Source organism: Zonotrichia leucophrys, chromosome 24 (genome assembly GCF_028769735.1).
Source record: "Zonotrichia leucophrys gambelii isolate GWCS_2022_RI chromosome 24, RI_Zleu_2.0, whole genome shotgun sequence".
Classification (NCBI taxonomy): Eukaryota; Metazoa; Chordata; class Aves; order Passeriformes; family Passerellidae; genus Zonotrichia; species Zonotrichia leucophrys.
Window position 1 is genome coordinate 242,919 of NC_088193.1, and position 22,220 is coordinate 265,138.

At 49.3% G+C, this 22,220-nt stretch overlaps 2 protein-coding genes across 2 annotated transcripts in view; both read right to left on the reverse strand.

Annotated features, from left to right (window-relative positions):
* KMT2A (lysine methyltransferase 2A) overlaps positions 1–18,250 on the reverse strand; it is a 39,890-nt gene extending 21,640 nt beyond the window's left edge. The window contains exons 1-10 of the mRNA XM_064732033.1: positions 17,912–18,250; positions 11,086–11,155; positions 7,373–10,038; positions 5,902–6,079; positions 5,313–5,547; positions 4,189–4,253; positions 3,290–3,661; positions 2,601–2,674; positions 1,859–1,987; positions 894–1,007 (exon numbers count right to left, since the gene is read on the reverse strand). Of these exons, the coding sequence (XP_064588103.1) occupies positions 894–1,007; positions 1,859–1,987; positions 2,601–2,674; positions 3,290–3,661; positions 4,189–4,253; positions 5,313–5,547; positions 5,902–6,079; positions 7,373–10,038; positions 11,086–11,155; positions 17,912–18,250 (4,242 nt within the window). The remainder of the gene's footprint in view (positions 1–893; positions 1,008–1,858; positions 1,988–2,600; positions 2,675–3,289; positions 3,662–4,188; positions 4,254–5,312; positions 5,548–5,901; positions 6,080–7,372; positions 10,039–11,085; positions 11,156–17,911) is intronic.
* Positions 18,251–20,949: 2,699 nt separating this feature from the next.
* Positions 20,950–22,180, reverse strand: ATP5MG (ATP synthase membrane subunit g). Its single transcript, XM_064731990.1, has 3 exons — positions 22,022–22,180; positions 21,665–21,825; positions 20,950–21,122 (listed from the first exon to the last, which is right to left on the reverse strand). Exons 1-3 carry the CDS (start codon positions 22,083–22,085, stop codon positions 21,024–21,026), a joined length of 324 nt encoding a protein of 107 aa, XP_064588060.1. The 5' UTR covers positions 22,086–22,180; the 3' UTR covers positions 20,950–21,023.
* Between the last annotated feature and the right edge of the window lie 40 nt (positions 22,181–22,220).

Below are 22,220 nucleotides of genomic sequence, written 5' to 3' on the forward strand. Positions count from 1 at the left end.
GACACCTCACAGCCACCAGGAGTCTGGTACCTGTTAACTAAGTGCCTTGAGCATTGATAAAGGCTCTTCAGGATCTCCTTCCCTCACTTCGTCCCTGTACTACAAGCCAGATACACCAGAAGACACATTTGGTGCATGAAGCAGGGACATGCAGAGCAAAGAGAGTCTCTCTCCCTCTGTTCAGCCCCCTTCACCATTACAAAGCTCTTCTAGTTTCTCTGTATCCTGTACAAGAGTGGTCATATCAGAAAAACAACCATCCTCAGAGCACAGACACTGCAGGCTCACAGGGGACATGGGAATTGTTTGTCCCCTGGGGACTCCTGACTAAGAAGGGGATGGCTCCGTGACCCACAGGGCCTTCATGGACCTCAAGTGCATCGATGTCCACATCCAGAACTTAACCCCCTCTTCCCCTGCCCACTCATCAGAACCCAGGCTCTCCTAGAGCAATAGCACCCAGGTTAGCTGGTCTGAAGATGCCGAGAAGGCACCTAGCTAAACCTGGAAATGCATTTAACACATCTCAATCCAGCTCGTTAGGCAGCATCAGAACCTTTCCAGTTATGTTTCTGTAACAGCTTACACCTCTTGGCAGATATGGACACACCTGGAAAAGCCAAGGCTGTCTAAAACCTGTCAGCACCATTGGGCAGTCTTTTTTATTTCAGGTTAAAAGAGACCAAAACTCTTGCTTTATATCAGATGTGAGTTCCCAAACTGATTTTAAATACCTTGCACTTTATTATCTTGGGACAAATTCTAGCAAGGACAGATTTACCGGTATTATTTTGAATTCTTCTGGATTAAGGTCATTATAATTTTTATTTATTTATTTTTGTAACAATACAGTGCTGTAATTAAGTCATCAACAGCAGAACACAATGCTTTACCTCCACATGTCCACTGCTGGCACAGAGAAAACACACCACCCTGGGAGTAATAGGTACCGAGGTGACGATGCCTAACCCACCCATCTCCCAAACATTCTCCACTTCACAGTCCTCCTGAAAGTACAAAAGGACACATCACCATGCAGAACAAGGCAACACAACATCACTACAAAATGCTCCCGCCACTGTTCAGTTCAGGGCCTGTGATTAAGGTGCCTCAAACTGGAATAATTTCAATGTCTACCTCAGTCTACTTTACAGTGTATTCTGGGAGAGTCACACCTCGGCGCTGTTCATGCCGAGAGCACCCAGTGGCATGCTAGAGCCTTCCTTCTAGGGAAAGCAAACCTAGGGAACAGGACGAGGCTTTTCACAATTGCACAAGTATTACTAGAAGTGAAATTTCAGAAGAATTATACTTTATTAAAGCTCCATATTTGTATAAAACACTTATGAGATCCCACTATGATCTCCAGTATCAACACTTAGAGATGAACTGAAAAATTATTAGGAAAATATTTTATTATTATTTCAACACTGTTCAAAAATGTACATGAATTATCATTTTAAAACCCCAGATATACCCCAAACGTTGTGAATTACAAGTTACTAACATTTTCCCCAAATCTTGTTGGCTCAAGTTGTGGTAAGGTTTTAAAGTTCCATCTTAATGGAATCATTCTTCATAAACCTCAAATTCTTGCTCATCCTCACACATTGACAGTTAAGGTTTTAAAGCTTTAAGTGTCTCTTCATCCAGTACTCTAATTATAAGAAAAAAAAGGCATAACAAGCTTTTAAAAATCAACCAAGTGACTTATCATGAGGCTCCTATTTTGGCGGTTCCCTTCGAAAGGTACCAGACACACACACTCAGCAGTTATTGCCAGCACTTTCAGGGGACTCTAGTTCCAGTGTCTGAAAGCCAGCGGACATTCAAATACTTAAAACATTTTGTCCTCTACCTTGAAATCCACTCGGATTCTGTGGACTCCATCTGTAGGTGGCTTTTGCTTGGAACTGCTGCCGTTAGTCAGAGTGCTGAGCAAGTTCAGTGTGCTGCTCTCTGGCTTGCTTAGAGGAGGGGGCTTTTCCTGGTCAAGCAAAGGAGCCTGCATTAATCCCAACTCTGGACGTTAGAACTTAATCAGCAGTTGCATCCAATACCATAAATAATTTACAGACAAACCCCCAAACCAGCACAAAATTAGCAAGTATTACAAAGCTGCAGGGAAGTGACCATTCTACAAACGATTCCCTAAGAGCATTCCATATGCAAGTACACTCCTAATTCCATGTGCTTTACCATCACATTGTTCTTTCATCAAAGCATGGGCTGGTGTTTGGATGCAGTGGGGCAAGTCTGGGTATAAACAGGCTCTACTCACTTCTCCTTCAGGTTTACTTAGGACAATTCTTTTTTTTCCATGATTGAGCTATTTCTGAGACTAAAGTAGTTGCATTTTTTAGGGAAAAGCTAGCCTCCACCCTCCAACACACAAATCTTAGATACCAAAGTAACATCTAAACTGAATCTTAGGCATAGGCCATGGTTTTTGCAATCCACATACTGCCACAAGGGAAAGCCTAACATGTTTAAGAACCAAATAAAAAAAAATGCAAAGGCTTAAGCAATATGGTTCTACTTTCCAGACAGAAGTTCCAGGTGCTTGAGATTTTACTGACTGTACAAAAAACAGTATTCACCTTTTCTTTTGGTTTCTGTTTCACAGGGAAAGTTGGACGGGGAGCAATTTTTTTCTGTTTGCTTTGTTCTGTGCCTAGGAAGGGGGGGAAAAATTATGAGTATTTCAAGTAACTAACAGCCACCTGTAGAGAAGAAAAGGGAAAAAAATCAGCTGGGTAATGTGTGATGAGTTTTAGACTAGAACTTTTCCACCCTCTTCTGTGGCTGCACCTCCCCAGCTATGAGCAGTTTCTTTGAGGCAAGACTAGAAGAAGAGTTTGCTCTGCACACAGTCTGCAGCATTGTGAGTGCAAAGTCACAGAAATCCCAGAGCTGCCTGGCTGGTGACTGCTCACACTGCTCTGCACTACATACAATAGCGGACTATACTTTTGTATGAAAGATTACATCCTCCTGGTTTCACATTCAGAATGGGAAGTTGACAGACTTAACAATTCTGAAAATACACCTCAAGACTGCCATGACTATACAACTCAAGAGTCCCAACCAGGATAGCCATCTTTCTCCCTGCCTTAACATACACTGTGACTCAAGAAAAAGGAAGCCAGTTCTAAGCAAAATTTCCAAAATAATCTGCTGAGATTTCAACACACCATAAAGCATTCATTGGGTTTAAAATGCACCAGCTTTTAGCAGCATTGTTACTTAACATGACTCAAACGTATTGAGGATAAATAGTCCCATTTACCTATTTCTGGCTGGGGAGTCTGCTTTTTCTTGGGCTCAGAAGTGCTAGGTTTAGGTGCTTCTTTTTTCAAAGGTCCTGAGCTTGGTGGCTGAGGAGGAGGGAGCTGGACTGGCTGGGACATCTGCTTGCCAGTCTTTCTGGTACCAGACACAGGGACCTGTTTGGGCTCTGACACAGGAACGGAGGAATTCCCATCCTCATGCTTTTCCTCAACAGGCTTACGGGCAGGCTCACTGCTCTTCTTCCCAGAATTGTCTTCTCTTGGTACAACAGCCTGAGGAGTTTGTTTCTGTCCAGAGTCCAACTGGTTTTTTCCAGAATGGCTTTCTTTCTTCTCATTTGTCTTGGATTTCTTCTCTTTCTTTTTTGCAGCTAAGAAAAAGAAGCACAGATAAAGCAACACAAACAAAATAGAGTGACTTCAAATGATTTGCTGCTCTCTTGAAACAAGGATACAGACACTTTGATGCAGAACTTTGTCACTCTGTCATACCAAAGAAAAAATTGTACTCAAAAAATAAACTTGGTTTGTACTTCAGTCTATGTTCTCTCACACCTAGGGCCCCTATTTTGCAACAGCAATAAGCAACACCCTCCTGCAGTAATACAGATTCAGAGCTGAGAGCAGATTTTGTGAGGAAGGAAAAGGAAGCAAAAGGAAGGAAACAAACAAGTCCAGTCAGCACCCGGCCAGTGCTGAAAGACACTGGCATGTGCAATGTCTGCCAGTACTCACATCTCTCCTGCCCCTTGCACCTGCCACCAACGGTGCAGGCAGGTTGGCTCCCAGCAGAATAACCTTTATAAGCTCAGTGTAGCTAAAACAGCACAGAGAGCAAAACCTCTGAAAAGAAAAAATTCTGTCTTGTACTATACTCAAGGCAAGTCTTTTAGCCTACCTTTAGCTTGCTTCTGGAGATAAGCTTTTGAAGGCATCCACTGTAGATTCTGACATTTCCTCATTCTAAAAAGAAAGAACATGTCATGAAATCAGAACAAAGATGCAGACATCAAGAGGGCAGACATTTACAGACATTGTCTGTAAATACTCAACATCAAAAACTGAAAAGAACATTATCAATACATACACTACTTTTGTTCAGACAAAACCAAGTACTCTCAGCATGTGACTGGATTAGGGGACCAAGATTTTTGCTAACTTTATTTAATTTTATTCCCTATTTGTCCTATTCTTGGCATAAAATGTCTTCTGCAGACTGGGCCAGGCTTTGTTTCTGCCTCCATTCCTGTAGCAGGGCCCATGGCTCTGAAACCCAGCCCAAAGCCTGAGCAAAGCTGCTGAGAGCAAGATTCCTTCCAGTCTGCAGAGTGTTCTCACACAGCAATTCTCACAGCAAAGCTTATAAATAGCTCTTATACCACAACAATCTACTGGTGCCACTTTAGCTGCTGCCTTTTCAGACAGTTTATCTAGTCTGGTAAAATCAATTTAATACCACAATTAAAAAAGAAAAAGGTTCAGTCTAAGTGATATGTATAAAAAATGACAGAAGAAATCATGGAGGAGTGGTGTTTCTTAATAATATCCAGACACACCTGTGATCCATGGTTAGGATCCAGAGATCCTAACCCTTTGATATACAAAGTGTACATAAGCTAAATAAACATCAGCTTGAAAACACAAGCTCTTCATGAATGCAGTCTAGGAGAATAAGAGATAAATATTTATGTGCATATTGCCTTCCTTGCAAAATCCTGTACTGCCTAACAAAACCCACAGATCTTACACCAAACAATCCCCAGTACTCTGCCACTCTCATCAAACTGAGGAGAATAAACTAGAAGTGAACTCCAGAGAAAGAGCTCATAACTACTGCACCTTGAATTGTGGTCTCGACTCTCAAACTGTTTACAGGCCCTTCCTTTGATCAAGCTTCAGACCAGGTCAAGCTCAGTCCAAGCCCATGACACAGTGCAAATCTGTGGTTCCTGGCCCAGATCGTGGGTACACTTATCCCACCCAGAGCATGGATTAGCTCAACAGCTTCTCAGACACACTTACTTGCAGCACTGCTTCTTTATATTGCGCCCACCAAACTTGGGTTTGTCTAGACAGTTAGTGCAGACCCCACAGTCCTCTGGAACCTGGCAGCCCGAACACTGCCCGCAGCGCCTGGAGCGCCGGCCCTTCTTCACCGGAGGCTCTTGCTGGGCCTTGTTCCTGGTGACCGGCTTAATGGGCTTGATGGGTGGAGCAACAGGTTCAGCCTCTTCTGAGCCAGCTATCGATGACTTATCTACCAAAAGAACATTTCTAATGTGAATTTTCTGATGTCAAAGAATCATTCAGGAGTGTCTCATTTAGCCCATGAAGCCTAAGTTCATCTGCAGAGCCACATGAGATTGTGCGCATACACATGTATATGCACACACGCCCCTTGGCAGAACACAGGTTTGGTGCAAAACACACATATTTAACACAATTCCCAACAGCTTAAAGGATTAACCCTGTTTGAGTGGCACTGTAATAGAGAGCCCAGAGCTCTTTAACATACTTTCCCTTGTTAATCACTTGAAGTCCTTATTTAAAGCAATCACCAGAAGCTGACTTTTTATGGGCCTGCAGATGAAAACCAGAAATCCTAACTCACCATCATTCCCCATGGAAGACAGTATCTTCTCCCGCTCTTCCCATGGTAAGGCACTCAGAGTGGGCATGTCATCAGGAAACACCGCGCGCTTGCGGCCCAGCGCGACAGCTGCTCTCCTGCAAACGTGTTTGATTCGTGGTCCTCGGACTGACGTTTCTGATGAATCACTCTCCTGCCCCTAGATTTCAGAACATGAGAGCAGACAGTATTCCTAAGAAAGTTACCAAAATGAGACTGAGAAACATGCATAGAGACTTCTAAGCACATTATATCTTAGCTTGCAGATTGTAATAATCAGGACAAAAACTGACTTGGTCTTCTAAGCCTCAGTTATCCAAGAAAGAATAAATGCAAGAGAACAAGAGTTGTGACTCAACTGGAATTCCAAGGTAAGTCTCCATCCACTACTGGAAAGCCAACTTGCTCATGAAGCCACATTATCAAGGAACTGACATTAAAAAAATCAGAGTCCACTGGAATTGGAGCAGCATTTGGTGCTGATTGATCCAACAGAAGCAAATAGTACATGAGGCTGTTTGAGAGCTTTGCAGCTGTTGATGTTTCAGGTAAGGGGTTTACTGAGATACTAAACAAATTGATCATTTCAATTTTCCATGTTTTAGTAAGATTCTGGAATGTCTCCCACTGAAATAACTATCCCAAATAAGCAACTGTGAGAATCTGGGCTTCTGCTACACCAGGCCAGTCACACAGATGCATGGGCATCTTCATTTCAGAAATAAACAGCTGGAGGCTTCTCTATTTGAAATACGTACTAGCGATTTTCAACACTAGTGCGGTTACAAAAAGTAAAAATTTAAATAAAAAGTATTTCCTGAAAACATATCTTGTTGGAATCCATAAAGTTGGAATCCATCTCACCTCCCTTTCTGGCAGGTAAAGAGGACTGCAGAAAAGGGTGGTTTTGGGGTGGGGAAGAGGGAAAAGAGCAAAGTGGTAGGAAGCAGTTCCCCAAATCAGATGAAAAATTCCAATGGATCTTTCTCCCTCCTACAAGTGAGAGATCACTGTATAAAGTTAAAAACCAGAAAGATCAAGAAATAACCTTCCTTCAGAAGCCAACTTTATACGCGAGAAGGACCCCCAAGAAACCTCAAGGCAAAGACAGACACTGCATTCTGCTGGAACTGCACTTTTCAGAGTGAATACTACTCTAGATGATGGCTTTACTTATAGTTGTTCAGAGAAACCCAGTAAGCAGCTATGCTGTACTGGTCTCCAAAATGCATGCAGCTCCCCTCTGAGCTGACTATGCAGCAGCTCCCTCTTCCCCTCAGCTTCTGCCCAGGGCTTCTTGGTTTTGGGTCGTTTGCCATCTGTTGCACTAACAGCTGCTTAACTTGGCACATTAATTCTTCACGCTCAGTATACAAAAGCTATTTGTGACTTTCAGGACAAGTTCAAAGTAAGATGCACTCTAGCAAAAAACCCAACTTGGAAAAAGGAGTACCTGTGCTTTTGGCTGATCTGCTTGTTTGAGGGACTTGCTCTTCTCAATCTTGTACAGCTGGGCTTTTGCCTTTTTCAGAAGACTAGCTACCCTCTTGTCAGTCATTGGCAGTTTGTCTGCTTGAGCCAACATAGAACTGATGGAGGAAGCAGAATGTTTAACAGTGCTTGATGAAGGAGCAGAAAGACGGAGAGCTTTTTCCTTCTCCAAAGATGGCACAGTGGGGCTGAGATCCAGGTCTGATTTGTCCAGCCCCCCTCTACCTTTCTTGGATGTTTTGGTTTTGACAGCTGTCGTATCTACCAGAGCAGCAGTGGAAACCTCTGCCGTGGGATCTGCTGCTGTAGACTTCTTCCGCCCGGCAGTTTTTTTGGCAGATGATGATGCTGCAGCGTCTTCGCTGACTTTTTCTTTGGGCATTTTACCTACAGGAAACAAAGCGGTGCTATTCTGTACTTCTGACCCTTTTCTCCTTTTCTCTTTCTTTGACTCCCGTTTGTTCTCCTTTTCTCTCTCTCTGTCTTTCTCTCTGCTCTTGTCCTTCTCCAGGGCTTTGTCAGCATCTTTATCTTTGGAGAGCTCTTCTGCTGCCCTGTCCTTGTTTTTACCTCTCTCTGTCTGGGGACTTGATGTGAACCAGGGGAAGAGAGGAGCAGGGCTACCAGATGGGAAAGGCTCTGCTGGAGCATTCGTCTGCTTCCTTGGTCTCTGGCTTCTTTCTGCTGATTCCCCAGACTGTGACAGGGAATGGGAGGGAAAAGTAAAAGTTGAATTTAAGGCACTAGTGGCAAGAGAACTAACTGAAATACTAGTTAAAGAGGAAGAGACAGAAGACTGTGGAGTGAGAGTTGTCAGGTCAGAGGTACTAAGCCTTCCGCTCCTCGTCCTCATGGAGTGTGAAGGAGATCTGGGTTCCGATCGGATGGGGCTGAACGCTTTCCTCTTGCGCCGCCGAGAGGACGTGCCCGCGGCAGAGGTGCCTGTGGTGGCACGGCCGACTGACGAGGGCAAGGTCACAGACTCGAAGATGCGGGAGTGGGCCTCACTTGGTGTGAATCGTGGCGCTCGCAGCAGAGGGCTTCTCTTGTGCATATCAAACCTGGCTCCAGAGTGAAGTGAAAAGAGACGCGTGGGAGCTGTCGCACCTGGCGTTGAGAAGCCAGATGCAAAGCCAACGTCCTCCGGTGTTAGCGGTGGGGGTCTGAAGTTATCAAATATCGGTTTGCGAATAAGACCCTCTTTGGCATATTTTGCTGATGAGAAGTACTGCGGCTCTGACCTGGAATGTTTTAGGGACGTCCACCTAAATGTTGGCTCTCGCAGAATTGACTTTCGTTTCTCTTGCATCGGTGCAGCAGAAGCAGGAAGAAAGGGCGAGGCTAACGGTATGGTTGGAGGCATAAGCCAAGGGGTATGGTCTGAGATGCTTGAAGCAGGCTGCAGTGGTGGGGGGGGAGTGAGCAAGGGGGGAGGAGGAGAGGAGGAAGACTGCTGCTGTGGCATGCTTGGTAAGGCTGACAGCTTTTTTGCAGTCCTCTGGCCAAAACTTCTTTCTGTTATCGAAAACCTTCTATTTCTCCTATCACCATTATCATTTTCAGGGGACTGAGAAACAGGCAGGGGAGTGTGAACTTCTGGAGTATTGCTTCGCTCCTCAGAAAGCATCTGCATCTCCTCAGAAGCCTGGGAGTCTGTAGATGTATCCACGCTGGGGCTGCTGGACCGTGAGGAATCTGAAGACATCTGAGATGAATGTTGAGAAGCAGCGCTGGACTTTTCACTGGAGCCACAAGATGTAGTGCTGAACCTGCTGTTTGGTGTGGATTCTAGTCTGGATATTTTAATAGGAGGATCGTAGTCTTCATCCTCAATAAACCGTTTGGGTGTTTTGATAATCCGTGATGAGATTGCACTCACAACCGGCATGATAAACTGTCGAATATTTTTGAGCTGTGTTCTCCCCATCCTGCCCTGCAGTTTGGCTGCTTCTTTCTCAATCTTTTTTTGTGCTCCCTTTTTAGCCCTCTGCAAGAGTTGCTTAGCAATCGTAGCATCCGTCCTTTTGGTGGAAGGTATAATCCTGACAGGCTTAATCCTGCGTGGACTCTGTCTGACAGCAGCCTTCTCTTCCTTTGTGAGAGGCGGTGTGCCATCCTTTTCTTTGCGAATCCTCTGGGGCTTCTCCAGCTGTGAGTTCATGACCAAAGTTGAGGAAGTCTTTAAACGTTCGGAGGACGGTGGCCTGCCTCTCCTGCGCACGATCTGAACGCTCTTCCTCCCAATCTGAAGTTTTGTCCCAGGCTTAAATTTAGATTTCAGTGGGGAAAGCTTACTAGTTCTTAATTTCTTTATTTTAGTTGCTTGCTGAAATGTAGTGGATGGTGATCTTTTGATTTTTTTCAGACTCTCTTTTTCTTCTTTGCTGCCCTTCTGAATGTCCGATGTGTCCTTTTCCTGTGACAATTTGAACTTCACACTTGTAAGTGCTGGAGGTCTTCCTCGTCTTTTTTCCCCACTCTTTGACTCCTTCTTCTTTACTTTCTCCATGGATGTGGTTTCAGACTTGCTTGAAGGGGAACACACTGATGAAGAGTCTGACAGTACAGCTGAACTTCGGTCAGAACTGCTCCGGGGCCTCCCGCGAGGTTTCCGTGGACTAGATTTAACTGAGAGGGAAACAGAGAATGCAGGGAACATATTAAATTTCTCCAGGTGTGGGATGAGCATTACCCAGGTCAAACAAGTTTTTACTCAGTATCATTCATGCTGCCCATACGTCGCCAAAACATTTAATAAAATCAACAAATAAAAATAGTTTTGGCACTACATGTAGAGAATACCTTCCCAACAAATGTCTTTTCCCACATAAAATACCATGCAGATAACTTGTTTAAAAATGCAAGCTAGCCTTTTCCCAACAATTATATATTGCACAAGCCCAGCACCAACTTCATGCTGGGAGGGAGCAGTAATTCTCAAGGGCACATGGTACCTTTTAAACACATGAATTTTTATACATTTTTTTAAAGCAGCTCACAGCCAGCTGAAAGACAAAAAATCCTTCCTTTCGAGCGCCATCCATCTGCACTGCTAAGGGAGAGGTCAAGAGAGCAAGAACAACCTACACAAGGCTGATACAAGACAATTTACTAAAAACTGGTTTTAGCTTTGAGACATAGTTAATACTCAGCAGTGACTTGGAGCCATCAAGCACAAGACTTGATTACCCACCTTGACCAATGCATTTCACTGCAATCTCACCAAGTCCAGCTATTTCAGTTCTGGATCTTCCCTTGCACTAGCAAGGCACTCCACCACAGTTTGCTGTTGAAGCCAAGCTGAGCAGATGATTATGGTGGAAGAGCAAAGCGCTCTGGTGAGAGCATTTATTGACAACACAGGCAGAAAGGAGTCTACTGAAGAACACTAAAATAGCCAAACCAGTTCAGACCCTTACTCTTTAAATAGCTGCCTCTCCAGAACACTGACATGAGGTTTCAAGTACTGGTTTCATCAGTATAACTCCTTTACTCAAACTTTCCCTGCTCCTTTACAGATCGGACATAGAGAATCCAAAACTTACGGCATTGAATCTAAAGACTGGTGTGGCTTTTATGCTGGATGAGATTTGATGGAACAAACAGGAGAGGCACAGCAAAATCATCACAAAAGAAAATAGAAAGTCAACACCAAATCCTGCAACTTGAACTTACCTGTGGGGGACCTTGTGGGACTTTGTACTTTGACTTCTTCATCTGAACCAAAACCTAAAAACTGTTCATCCTGCAATGAGAGAGAAGAAGGAAGTTTGAGGATATTGCTATTAATGTTGAAATGAACTCCACTGTGAATGAAGCACAAAAGGATTCTAGAGGATTCTCCTTACCCAAAAAAGATACTGGCATTTGCTCCTTTAACAAAGAATTGCTAAAAAGGAAATACAACTTGCAGCAGAGATGACAAGAAATCCAGCAAAAGCAATGATAAAGTAGCATAAAATAAATTACATTATGCCAGAAGACACTGCTTCTGCCTGAGACACCTTGCATCACAGAGCACCCCTGAAGGCCATTCCCAGAAAGGGAGAAACTCAACTTCAGTCCCGCAGCACTGCCAGGGGAGCAGGAGCAGTGGGAGTGGATCCGCTCCAGGCCTGCCTCCGCTCCAGAGCACGTGGGCTGCAGCAGGATGTAAACATGGCTGGGTGCTGCAGCGCTGCCGCGTGGGCCGGGCAGGGAAGGGAAGGGAAGGGGTCCCCAGCCCTGACAGAGGGAGAAGCTGCCAGCAGAGACACATGCGGCCTGAAACCCAGACAAGGCACTGAGAAATAACATATACCTAAGAACAGTCAGGTTTAGAAACGCTGAGGGATCAGCTGCTCAACCTGTGCGATTTCCTGACTTGCACTGGCCTCCAAGTTCCTGTGGCTGCTACAGATCTTCTCTTCATTTTGTTATTCTGAGTCCTAAAGTCATTATTATTTTATCTCTGGCTACTAAATCAGTACTTGCCATATATTTGACAATCACCTGTCAATCCATGATTACAACTTGCATTATTTTCAAACTGAGCTCTGTTATCTTGCTTTGCCAATGTAAGATAAAGTACTGTTTCCAACATTAATACTGGCTTTGGCCCAATAGCCTGGGAATGACAATTTTTTCCATTTCTTACCAACCAGTCACCAGAAGCATCTACAGCAAAAAGGCTCCTTCCACAAAACAATCACTTCCGCTTCATTTACAACCACAAGTAGTATGACCAATATGTACTTGTGCTTGTGTGTTCAGTGGCATTCCTGGGTGTATTGGTGACCTCAGAATGGTCACTATCACTAGCTAGGAAGGCAGCCCTGTGTCCTGTCAGAGATGATGAAGAAAGCCACTAAGTATCACGCAGCACTTGCCAGGCTAAACGGTACAGCTGGCCATCACATGCCAAAATGCAGCTTTGAGGCAAACTAGGCAGGAACAGCCTCCCTTCGGTTTTTCAGAAATGTCATGACAGATGGAGAGTGATTAAAAACCATGAAGATTTTGAACATGGCCTCATTTACCTGAAAAAGAATAATGCAATGCAAAAAAGGCCACTCAGAATTATAAATTAAAGGATGAGAGGGAAGGCTTGCCTCATGCCAGACATGAAGACTAACCAAGCACACACATGGTATGATCTCTCTGTGGGCAGCACATACATTTCCCATTCAAACATTGCACTATCCCAACTGGGTTCAACTTCAGAGTTGTGCACAGATAAAGAATGGCTTTTCCTGAAGTAACCCAGCTACTAAAGAACAGAGAAGTTGCAAGCAAATGTCTGTCACAATGCTCTTGAGCAATATTACTTTTCAAAAAAATTCCAGTTAAAGATCTCACAAGGAAAATCCACCTTCAAAGGAGAAACTATCCTGCAGGCACTAACTGATGTTCTGATCTCTGTCGGAGGAATATCAGTGTAAACCATACCACTATGGGTCTGTGAAGCTGCAAGGGCCTCTAGACCAGCAATGCAGCCACTCCAATCATCACCTGAAAAAGTTTATTTTACAATAGAGTCACATGACCAATGCTGTCCTTCCTATTCCCCATCCTGGGTCTGGCCCAAGTTAGACAGCACCTCACTTTCTTGGAAAGGGATAAGCTATTTTTAGAAGCTCATTCAGATGCCTGCTTAGTGACTGCAGCACAACATCTACCAGACTCCTCTGCTTTCAGCAGAGTAAACACCCTTGGAGGTTGGCGGGTAGTAACCCTGAGACGAACACTGGGTGTTGGAGCAGAGCAGAGTCTGCTGGGAGCTCAGGGAGATGCTTCCCAAGCCACTACTTGTGATGCAACTCCAATAATAAACAGCTGAGCACTTGGAGTGATCGTTATGCACCAAGTCAGATGAGGGGACATCTGTCCTTCCATTCAGCTAAAGCTTTGACCAGGAGTGATGCACAGACTTTGCTTGGGCTTCACCCGGGAGCAGCACTGACCTACAGAGAACGTCTTGAGATCCCACAGCAGCTCTTGGCCTGGTCACCTCCACACGACAACCCCCAAACTACACTGCTGCAGGCATCACCCATGGCAACACAATGGTGATTAGGGCTGCAGCTTCCAGGTTTTCCAGTCCAGGTTTTTCAGAATTAGAAAGAATATATTGCTCTTTATGCGGCTGAAGCTCAGGGTGGGTCCATCACAAACGTGTTACTGAGAATACAGATCTATTTTGCCAGTCCTGGTTCCAACCTGGATAAGAAATTCTGATTCATGCTTTCCAATCTGAATACAGAGGAATGCTTATTAGAACACCTGAAACACTCTCATTCTGGTCACAAGCAGCTTTCAATAACACCACTTCCAAGGAGGAGAGTTAGTCAAAACACTACCTACAAAGATCAAGCATTCAGATGGTGAGAGAAAAGCTCCACAATTGCTGTATGGATGCATTAGAAAAAATCTTTTGTGGTGGTAAACTCATCTTTCATTCCTAAACATACATTCCTAAAGTCAAACTATGCTCAGTAGCTCAGCTTGGGGGGAACAGCTAACCCTGCTCTGGGAATTTTGTGGCATCCCTGAGAAGTGATGAACCACTAACTTGAGGAGTTACCTGCTTCCTGCAACATGGTGCTGTGAAACCTGCAGTTCAGCACTGTTGCAAGTCTGTCCCACGAGCTTTCCAGTTGAAGGGAGCACAATGTCCAAAAGCCCCTGGAACAAATGCACCAGTGCACAGCTGCTGTTCTGAAATTGCCTTACCTGCCCACTGCTGGTGCCAGTGGGACAAGCCACATCACCTTTCATTTGAAAAGTTTCCCAAATTCCTAACAAACTTCCCAAAACTGCTCCTCTGAGGGTTTGGAGCACTGAACAAAGTGCTCCAAACCACAAAAACAGAAACATTTATTTTCACACATCTGACAAAAGCAGCACCTGAATGTTCAGGAAGGGAAAGTGCAGGCCATGACCTGCATCATCCTCACTCACCATGTGTCTCTTGTCAGACATCAATACCTACGGCAGTCCCCGCCCCGTGCATGTGCAGTGACCACCTTACCTGTGACAGGTACTGCTCTACACCTCCAAATCACACACCAAACACTCAAGCAGTCTGGAGCGACCACTCAACCTAGCACTACCTGAGGAAATTTTCAGGCAAATAGAAGAAATAATCTGTACTTCCAGCTCAGGCACGACCCTGGCAGCAGTATGGAAGCTAATCCTTACCCCCAGGACATGGATCTGGTACCATTTCCAAACATTCCAGGCATCGGCAAACGTCCACAACTCCAACAGTCACCTCATAAAACATTATGCCCCAGGTATAATCATGGTGGTGCCAGGGACATCACCATTACCACCACATCCAACTGCCAAGCTTGAGCTTCTGCAACTTTCAGCCAATACTGCCAGCATGCATCCAGCACACGCTCAACTTTTACGTCCCAAAGCTTCAATCCCCTTCACACGTGGGCAGGAAGCTCTAAACTGACAGGCAGAGCAGATATTTAACAACTACTTTTATGCTTCTTTTATACCAAATATTGACATAATGAACAAAGAAAATGCAATCATCTTTTTCTTGCTCCTACAGTGCCACTCACACCAAGCTGAAAGGTTAGTACCCAGTACAAATGCTACTGTTCAACCAGTTACAGCTTCACTGTGCCAAAAGTCCCCCAGCAATTCTTCTGGTGTTAAAATGAAGTATCAGAATGTGGCTCCTTTAATGTGAGCTGGTTTCGAGATAACTCAGTGCAAGACTGAGCTGCAGCAGAAGACAAAGCTTTGTACAAAGTGACCTGAATCTGAGGAGAATGCCCTGACACCCCATAATTCAGGTACCTTTTAAATGAGAAACACAGTTTGCTACATACTACGAAACTGTCAAGGAGACAAGGGAAAGACTGAGTCGAATACTTGTTCTGGACAACATTACTCCTGCATCTAACTTGGTGGTAATACCCAATTTCAACAGGTATCTACACTAGTGCAGACAAGAATGAGGTAGAAAAAAATTAAGCATGCGGAGCAGAAGTTGTAAATAAAGAGGTAACACAACTTCTTCCTCTGATTGCTACTGGCTCCTCAAAACAAGTGCTCAGAGTTTACTCCTGACGAGGAATAACGGCCACTCACTTGAACAGTGTACCTGGCTTGGCTCAGGAAGGACCCTCAACCTTGTGGAAAAGAACAGCAAGAGCCCCAAGCAGTGACTGAGAGGCCATGGTGAGCCCTAATATGAGGGGGTCTTCTGCAAGCCCCCTTCCAGAAGAGCACCTCCAGCAGAGCAGCTACCCCATGGGTACCAGAAACTGCACACAGCTGCCCTCTCCTCTGGAGAGCCCACAGGCAGCCCCCCTGTGCCAGAGCCCTTTCCACACCCTCACCCCTCCCCAGAGAATCTGTACTGCAGGACAGAAAAAAGCAGCCTCCGGGGACTGTAATCTTCACTAGGACTAAGACAAGTGCACAACTCACCAGCCAGGAGAACTATGTCCTTTGAGGCAAAAATGTTGTGTTTCTTGAGCATCACCAAAGGAAAGGAACCAAGTGGGTGAGTTAACCCAACCTGAATGTTTGGGAGCATCTCCTCTGAGTATGCCCAAGAGTACCAGCATGCTGTAAATCCAGAGAGAGGGGAAACACCTGGGGTCTGCCCCTGCCTGGCTCATAAAGGACAGACAAAACTGAGCCTACAAACACCAAGCCACAAATCAATGTTTATCATTACTTTCTACTGTATGCAATGCTATTAGAGAAAAGCTATTAGCAGCTAAGTAGAAAAGTGATGTAATAAGTAGAATTCTTAAAATCCAGGAGACCCTGTATTAATCAGCTGCCACACCTACAATGCATTCAAGCTATTTTACTTTAAAGCAAAAATACCCTAAAGGCTAAACTCAAAAAGATGTCTCAAAGATGTTTTAGGGCTTTTTTGAGACACAAAAATATACTTGAATACAACTGGAATTAAACAAACGACAGCCCAATGTCATCTTAGAAAAAAAAAATAAAGAAAAGGAAAAGAAACAAAGCTACTTGCCTCCCCCCACATGAAAAACCTCCTGGGTTATTAACTCTGTGGTCAGCTTGGTTAGCCAGATCTCAAGTAATTTCTCTCCCTGAACTAGCACTGGTGAGATATTAACTGCTTCCCAGGGCACGCCAGGAATTCCATCAAGCCATGTCTACTGCAAACAACAAAAAAGAGAAGTATCCCAAAGTGCAGCCCCTGAGATGATGGTGTTAATGAGAGCAGCGTGACTCACACCCCAAAGTCTGCACAGGTGAGAGCAGGAGCGTCCCCACGCTCAGCTCGGCTCCTGCAAACACAACCCAGCTCCTCCAGCACTGCAGCCCGTGGGAACTGCCACTCTACAGGCAAGGAACTCCTCCAGCTCAGCCATGAGCCAAGAGCTCCACTGCTTGGCACCCAACAGAAAATGCCAAAACCCGGCCAGAAAGACACAAGAAAACTGTATTTTCATGTATGTTTTAATGACCTCTGCTACGGCCAGTCATGGGAAAGGAAACCAACTGGTCTTTATACAGACAAAATACAAAGATACATTCACCTACCCTACAGCTGGCAACCTGCCTGGAGGAGATGGAGCTGGCCCTTCAAAAATCTGTAAGAAATCCCTCCCGGTACAAAAGACCTGGGGAATTCTCTTGCCGGCGCAAGGATGCCGCTAAGAAGCGATGCAAAACAACTGGGGGAAAGCAACGCTGCAGCTCGTAGTAACACACCCCCATCATGTCTTCCCTGTTCTGTCAATAGGTGGGTTGTTGTCGCACGCCCACTCCGGCTGCCTTAGAAAGGCTTAAAAAAAATGAAGGGAGGAAGAACCGCAACTCAAAAAAAAGAAAAAAAAGAAGAAAAAAAGGAGCACCAGCTCTCCTAGTACCGGGGAACGGCCTCTCGCAACGGGCCCGCCGCCCCAAGCTCCGCCTGGGGCATCCTCAGCGGCGAAAGGGAGGAAGAGGAGGAGGAGAAGAAGGGGGAGGGCCGGTGCGCGACACCCACCGCCGGGCCCGCAGGAGGGGCCGGCAGCCCAGCCCCCTGGAGCCCCCGCGCCCGGGGAAGGACGCGTCACCCCGCCGAGCATCCTCGGCACCGGGCGCACCGGGCGGCCCCCGGCCCATCCATCCTACCTCGCTCCCGGCAGCGGGCTGTGCGCACCGCATCCCGCCCCGCCGCGGGCGCGGGAGCGGCGGGAGCCGGATAATGGAGGCGGCGGCAGGGAGGACGCACCGGCGGCAAGTCGCGTGCGCGGGGAGGGACCGCGAGGGCGGCCGGACACGGACCGGCACCGGGTCCCGCCCGCCTGGTCCCGCCACCCGCCCCCCCACGGCCCCCCCCGCCGGGCGCGCCCTTTGTGCGGGGCGCGGGAGGTGTGTCCGGAGACGGGCGGGCTGTACGGCCGGGGCTGGGTGGGTGCGCCCGGGTGTGTTCGGGCCGCCGCCGCCGGGGCGTCGGGGATGCTGCGCCCGGGACCCGCCCGCCCGCCGCGCCCCCCCGCCCCCGCCCCGCCGCCCCTCTCACCTCTCCGCTGCCCGCCTCGGTGCCGCAGGCCGCTCGGAACCGCCGCAGGTTGATGCCGATGGTGGCCGAGACCTGGAGCGCCGCGTCGAAGCCGGGACCGGCCGCGGCCGCGGGGCCGCCGGGGCCCGGCGCTGCCCCGCCTCCGCCGCTTCCCGCCGCCCCGCCGGAGCACGGGCCGCCGCGCTCGCCCTCGCCCGCCGTCGCCGGCGCCGCCGCAGGTTCGGCGGGCCGCAGGCTATGCACGGCCGGCACCCGTAGGCGGGACCCCCCCGGGCCCCGGCGGCCCCAGCCGCCGCTGCCGGGCCGGGCGGGGAAGCGCCACCGACCGCTGTGCGCCATCTTTACTGAGAGGCGACGAGCCAGAGAGCGGGGCCGGGCCGCACCCCGCGCCCTGCATAGCGCTTCGCCGGCCCGTGGAGGCGCTGCATAACAACGGGTGCCATGCAGGTTGTGGGGCTCCGCCATCCCGCCGCCCCGGCACATGTATAAGCCATGCTCGATCAGTGCTAGCCCGGGATAACGCTGGGCGATATGCAGGGCCCCAGGCCTGAGCCCCAGTGCAGCCCCCCGCCCTGGATAGCGCAGCCTCGGGCCGCCGCGGCCCCTCATCGCTCGCAGCGCCATACAGGCGCAGGGCTGCTGGCGAGCCGGCCCCGGAACCTGCCTGCCGCATACACGGGCCGCTGGCAGCCCTCATAACCCCGGCGGCGATGCCGGGCGGGAGCGGGAGCCCCGCGCCCCGGACCGCGCATACGGCATAGGCGGCGCTGCCGCCCCCCGCATAGCGCCGGGACGGATGCGGGGCGCGGCCCCGGCCGGGCACGGCACAGCCCGCAGTCCCCGCCGAGACCCTCCGGTGCTCGGCCCGGGACGAGCCGGTCCCTGCGGGGGCACCGCGGCCCCGAGCTGTGGTACCGAGGGCGGGCAGCTTCGCCCTGGCCTCCCGGCCCCGGCTGTGTCCTGCCTGCGGCCCCGCGCCCTGCCGGTGCCGCGTCCCGCTGGGTGCCATCCCCGGGAGGGCGGTGCCGGCGACAGCACCGGGCTGGCAACCCCGTCGTGCACGGCACGGCGAGAACAGGGTTAAGCATCCAACAAGTGCCCACCGTATTCCAAGAGAGCAGCACTGCAAACACGCGGATAAGATGTAAATCCCTCTGCCTGGGGACACAAAATACCCATTTTCCTCCGAAGTTCATCAGCCGAGGGCAGGGGAGGAGGGAGGGGCGGCGGGAGGCTGTCCCCGAGAGGCAGCCAGACACTTGTGGTGTTTGGGAGGACGAACAAGCTGCTGGAGCCCTTTGGGGTCACGGATGCTGCTTCTGCCTGGGGTTCTGCTGTGGCAGCGGGGCTGGGGGGGCAGTGCTCCCGAGGACTTCCCGGGAGGAGAACTAAAATTAGATGGTTTCGTCGTCTCCAGGGACAGGAGCGTCTTTGAGCTCTCCCAAGCTTTACTAGTGCAGCTTGATCCCATCCTCCCACTGAAGCTTTTGCCAGGCCAGTGCTGGTGTGAGCTGCAGCCCCCTGAATGCCCACTGAGCCTGCTCTGAGAGAGGCACATGCAGACAAGAACAAGTCAGAGATGAGAGGCAGCTCTTGGAGCTAGATCAGACAGCCTTGCCCTCAGTGGGGTTCTCCTTCCAGTCAAGCTCACACATGACATCCCATATGTGATCTTCCTCTCCTTGAGGAACATATCCTGCAGAATCTCATACCAGGGCCTGGTCCATTGCTCTCGCTGGTCTCTACGTGCTGGGTGAAGAGTTTGTGATGACAGGAGCAAAAAGCTTGTGGGGAGGAGCAGTTTTGGGGGCCATCATTCACCCCTGCTCAGCCAGAGCACTGGCTGCAGCCCTGGTCAGGTTTGCTTGGGCTGAGCAATCACAAAATTCTGCAGCACCAGGAGGAAGGCTGTGCAAGGCAGGAATGGTGTCCTGGCCAGGCTGGTGGGAGATGCAAGCACAGGACACAGGCTGGGCAGGGGGCTGGAAGCACAGGTCCAGTCAATGCTCCTGTTGCACACTCCCCCACAGAAGATAAGGAGTTCACTGAGCCTCAGTTTTCCCATCTGTGGCATGGAAGTGACCTGTGACCAGCTGTGACCCAGAGCTGCTGGGACAGGAAGTCTTCTTTTTAACAAGACGGAAGAAAAGGTCTCCATCCATGCCATGAACAACCTTACCACATCTGGAGTGTGTGAGCTCAGCTGCACGCCCGGTCAGAAGCACACAAGGCCTTGTGCTGGGATGAGCTGCTGAGAAGGGCAGTTCTGCTGCAGGGAGAGCAAGTGACATGCACAGTCACCCCAAGACATCAGGGTCACTGAGGGCTGGGGGCCTGCAGGGTCACCATGTGCACAGCACAACGCCCACAGAAGCAAAGGAGCAGCAGGACAACAACTGTATCAACGAGGAGCAATAATGACTAAAACCATCTCTTCTAAGACAGTAAAAACAGGCTGCTAGCCGCAGAAAACACCTACAAATTATTTTCTGAACATGTCAGAGCACAGGGTACTCACCAGGTTTTGTAGAAAACCCTGCAAGAGCTGGCTGACAATGAGCAAGGTGGTAGAACCCCAGACAGCTCAACCTTTGACTGGTGGTAGCTGAGGTACGACATGTAAGTAAAAAGGCTCTGCTTACTTACACAGGCTTCCACTGCACCAGTCAGATACCAAACCTGAAGGGCTACGTTCCCTATGGAATAGGCCATGGAAATTGCTTTTGATAATGGAAAAAGTACTGGAATTTGCTTTTGGGTCCCAGTAGCTGATGGGAACTGCATTCAGGAACAAATGGAATATTTCGCCTTTGCAGACTCTGTTTGATTTTGGGGCTCTCAGACCTCCCCTGGAGCCACAGCTGGGACACAGTGAGTGTCCCAGAGCAAAGAGAGCTCTGGTGACCAAGTGCTGTCACTGAAGCACTCTGGCACCCTTGGGCCTGGCCCTTAGACCCCCCTTGAGGAGCCATCCCTGCCAGCGTTGCCCCCAGGACAGGCTGGCACCTGTCAGAGTACCAGACAAGGATGACAACAGCTCGATCAGCTCCTAGTTTTATTGTTGCAGCCCCCATTACAGACCCAGCACTGCTGGCACTGCTGAGGTGAGTGCTCACACGTTGTAGCCGATGAGGCCGCGCTTGCCGATGATCTCCCCGATGTAAAACCACATCAGCACCTCTGTGGCCACCAGGCCGTTCCTCACTGCGTCCTGAAAGGAAAAAGCCACTGCTCAGATCCCACACTCCCACAACAGCCCCTCCCTCACTCCCACCCCACGTCCATGTCCTCCAGCAGTTCTCAAGGTGAAAACCCAGAAGCGGAGCAGAGGGTACCCCTCAACACGTCCCATCACAGAAATGTTCTACAGCATTAAGCACACTGCCAGCTATTGATTTTGGCTTTTTATAGCCCTTTCAAGGATCATTTCTTAGCCCACACACGGGAAACACACTAATTTCAGGGCCAACCGATGACACAGCTGATCCAGAAGGCTGGGCTCATTCAGCCACCTATGGATTCTCCCTTCCCTGGGAGCAGAAGGGAGCAATCACAGCCTGGTCCAGGCAGGGAAGAATTAAAGCAAATAAAATAAAACACTTTAAACTCTGAGCCCCTGAATTCCATGAGCTTCATATGCCGTTGAGAACAGTTCCTACTCTTCCCCAGGCAGGAGCAGAGCATGTCCCGGGTGGATAGGAGGCTCCCGCTGGAGCTGTGTCCCGGCAGTGCCGCATCCCGCCCCGCCGGTACCTTGACAGTGAGCTGCGCCAGGCGGCCGCTCTGGAAGGCCCTGACCAGGTCCTTCATGCTATCGATGGCCCGCGGAATCTCGGCGGGGGTCGGCGGGGCCAGCTCCACCTTGGCGTAGTACCAGAACGTGGCCAAGCGCGGCTTCGAGTACTTGACGGCGGCTGCGGGAAGGGGAGCGAGCGGACGGTGTTTTCCCAGCGGCGGGAGCCCGCGAGGCCTGCCCTGCTCCGGTCCCGCTGCCCTCAGCCCCGCGCCCCATCCCTCCCCTGCGCTGCCCCTGGCCCGCTGTCGCTCCCCTCGCCTCAGCCCGCCCCACGGCAGCCCCGCTCCCTCCCCGTGCCCCGCGCCGCCCCTCACCGCCGACCAGCTCGGGCCCGCGCTGCACCAGCCGCTGCACCAGCCCCTGCGCGGCCTTGGCCATCGCTGCAGCGCGCTCAATGTCACCGCCGCTCACCGCACCGGCGATCGCCGAGGGCAGCCCGCAGCGAGGACCCCGGGTCACGTGCGCGGGGCGGGGCCGCGCAGGATCCGCGGGTTCGAGACCCGCGCAGTGCCG

Excerpts from the sequence above, each read along its gene's own strand:
- ATP5MG (XM_064731990.1), bottom strand. The coding sequence starts at position 22,085 with ATGGCCAAGGCCGCGCAGGGGCTGGTGCAGCGGCTGGTGCAGCGCGGG. Across the intron at positions 21,826-22,021 it reads CGGGCCCGAGCTGGTCGGCG|CCGCCGTCAAGTACTCGAAG; the intron begins GTGAGGGGCGGC and ends CCCTTCCCGCAG. Across the intron at positions 21,123-21,664 it reads TGGCGCAGCTCACTGTCAAG|GACGCAGTGAGGAACGGCCT; the intron begins GTACCGGCGGGG and ends TTTTCCTTTCAG.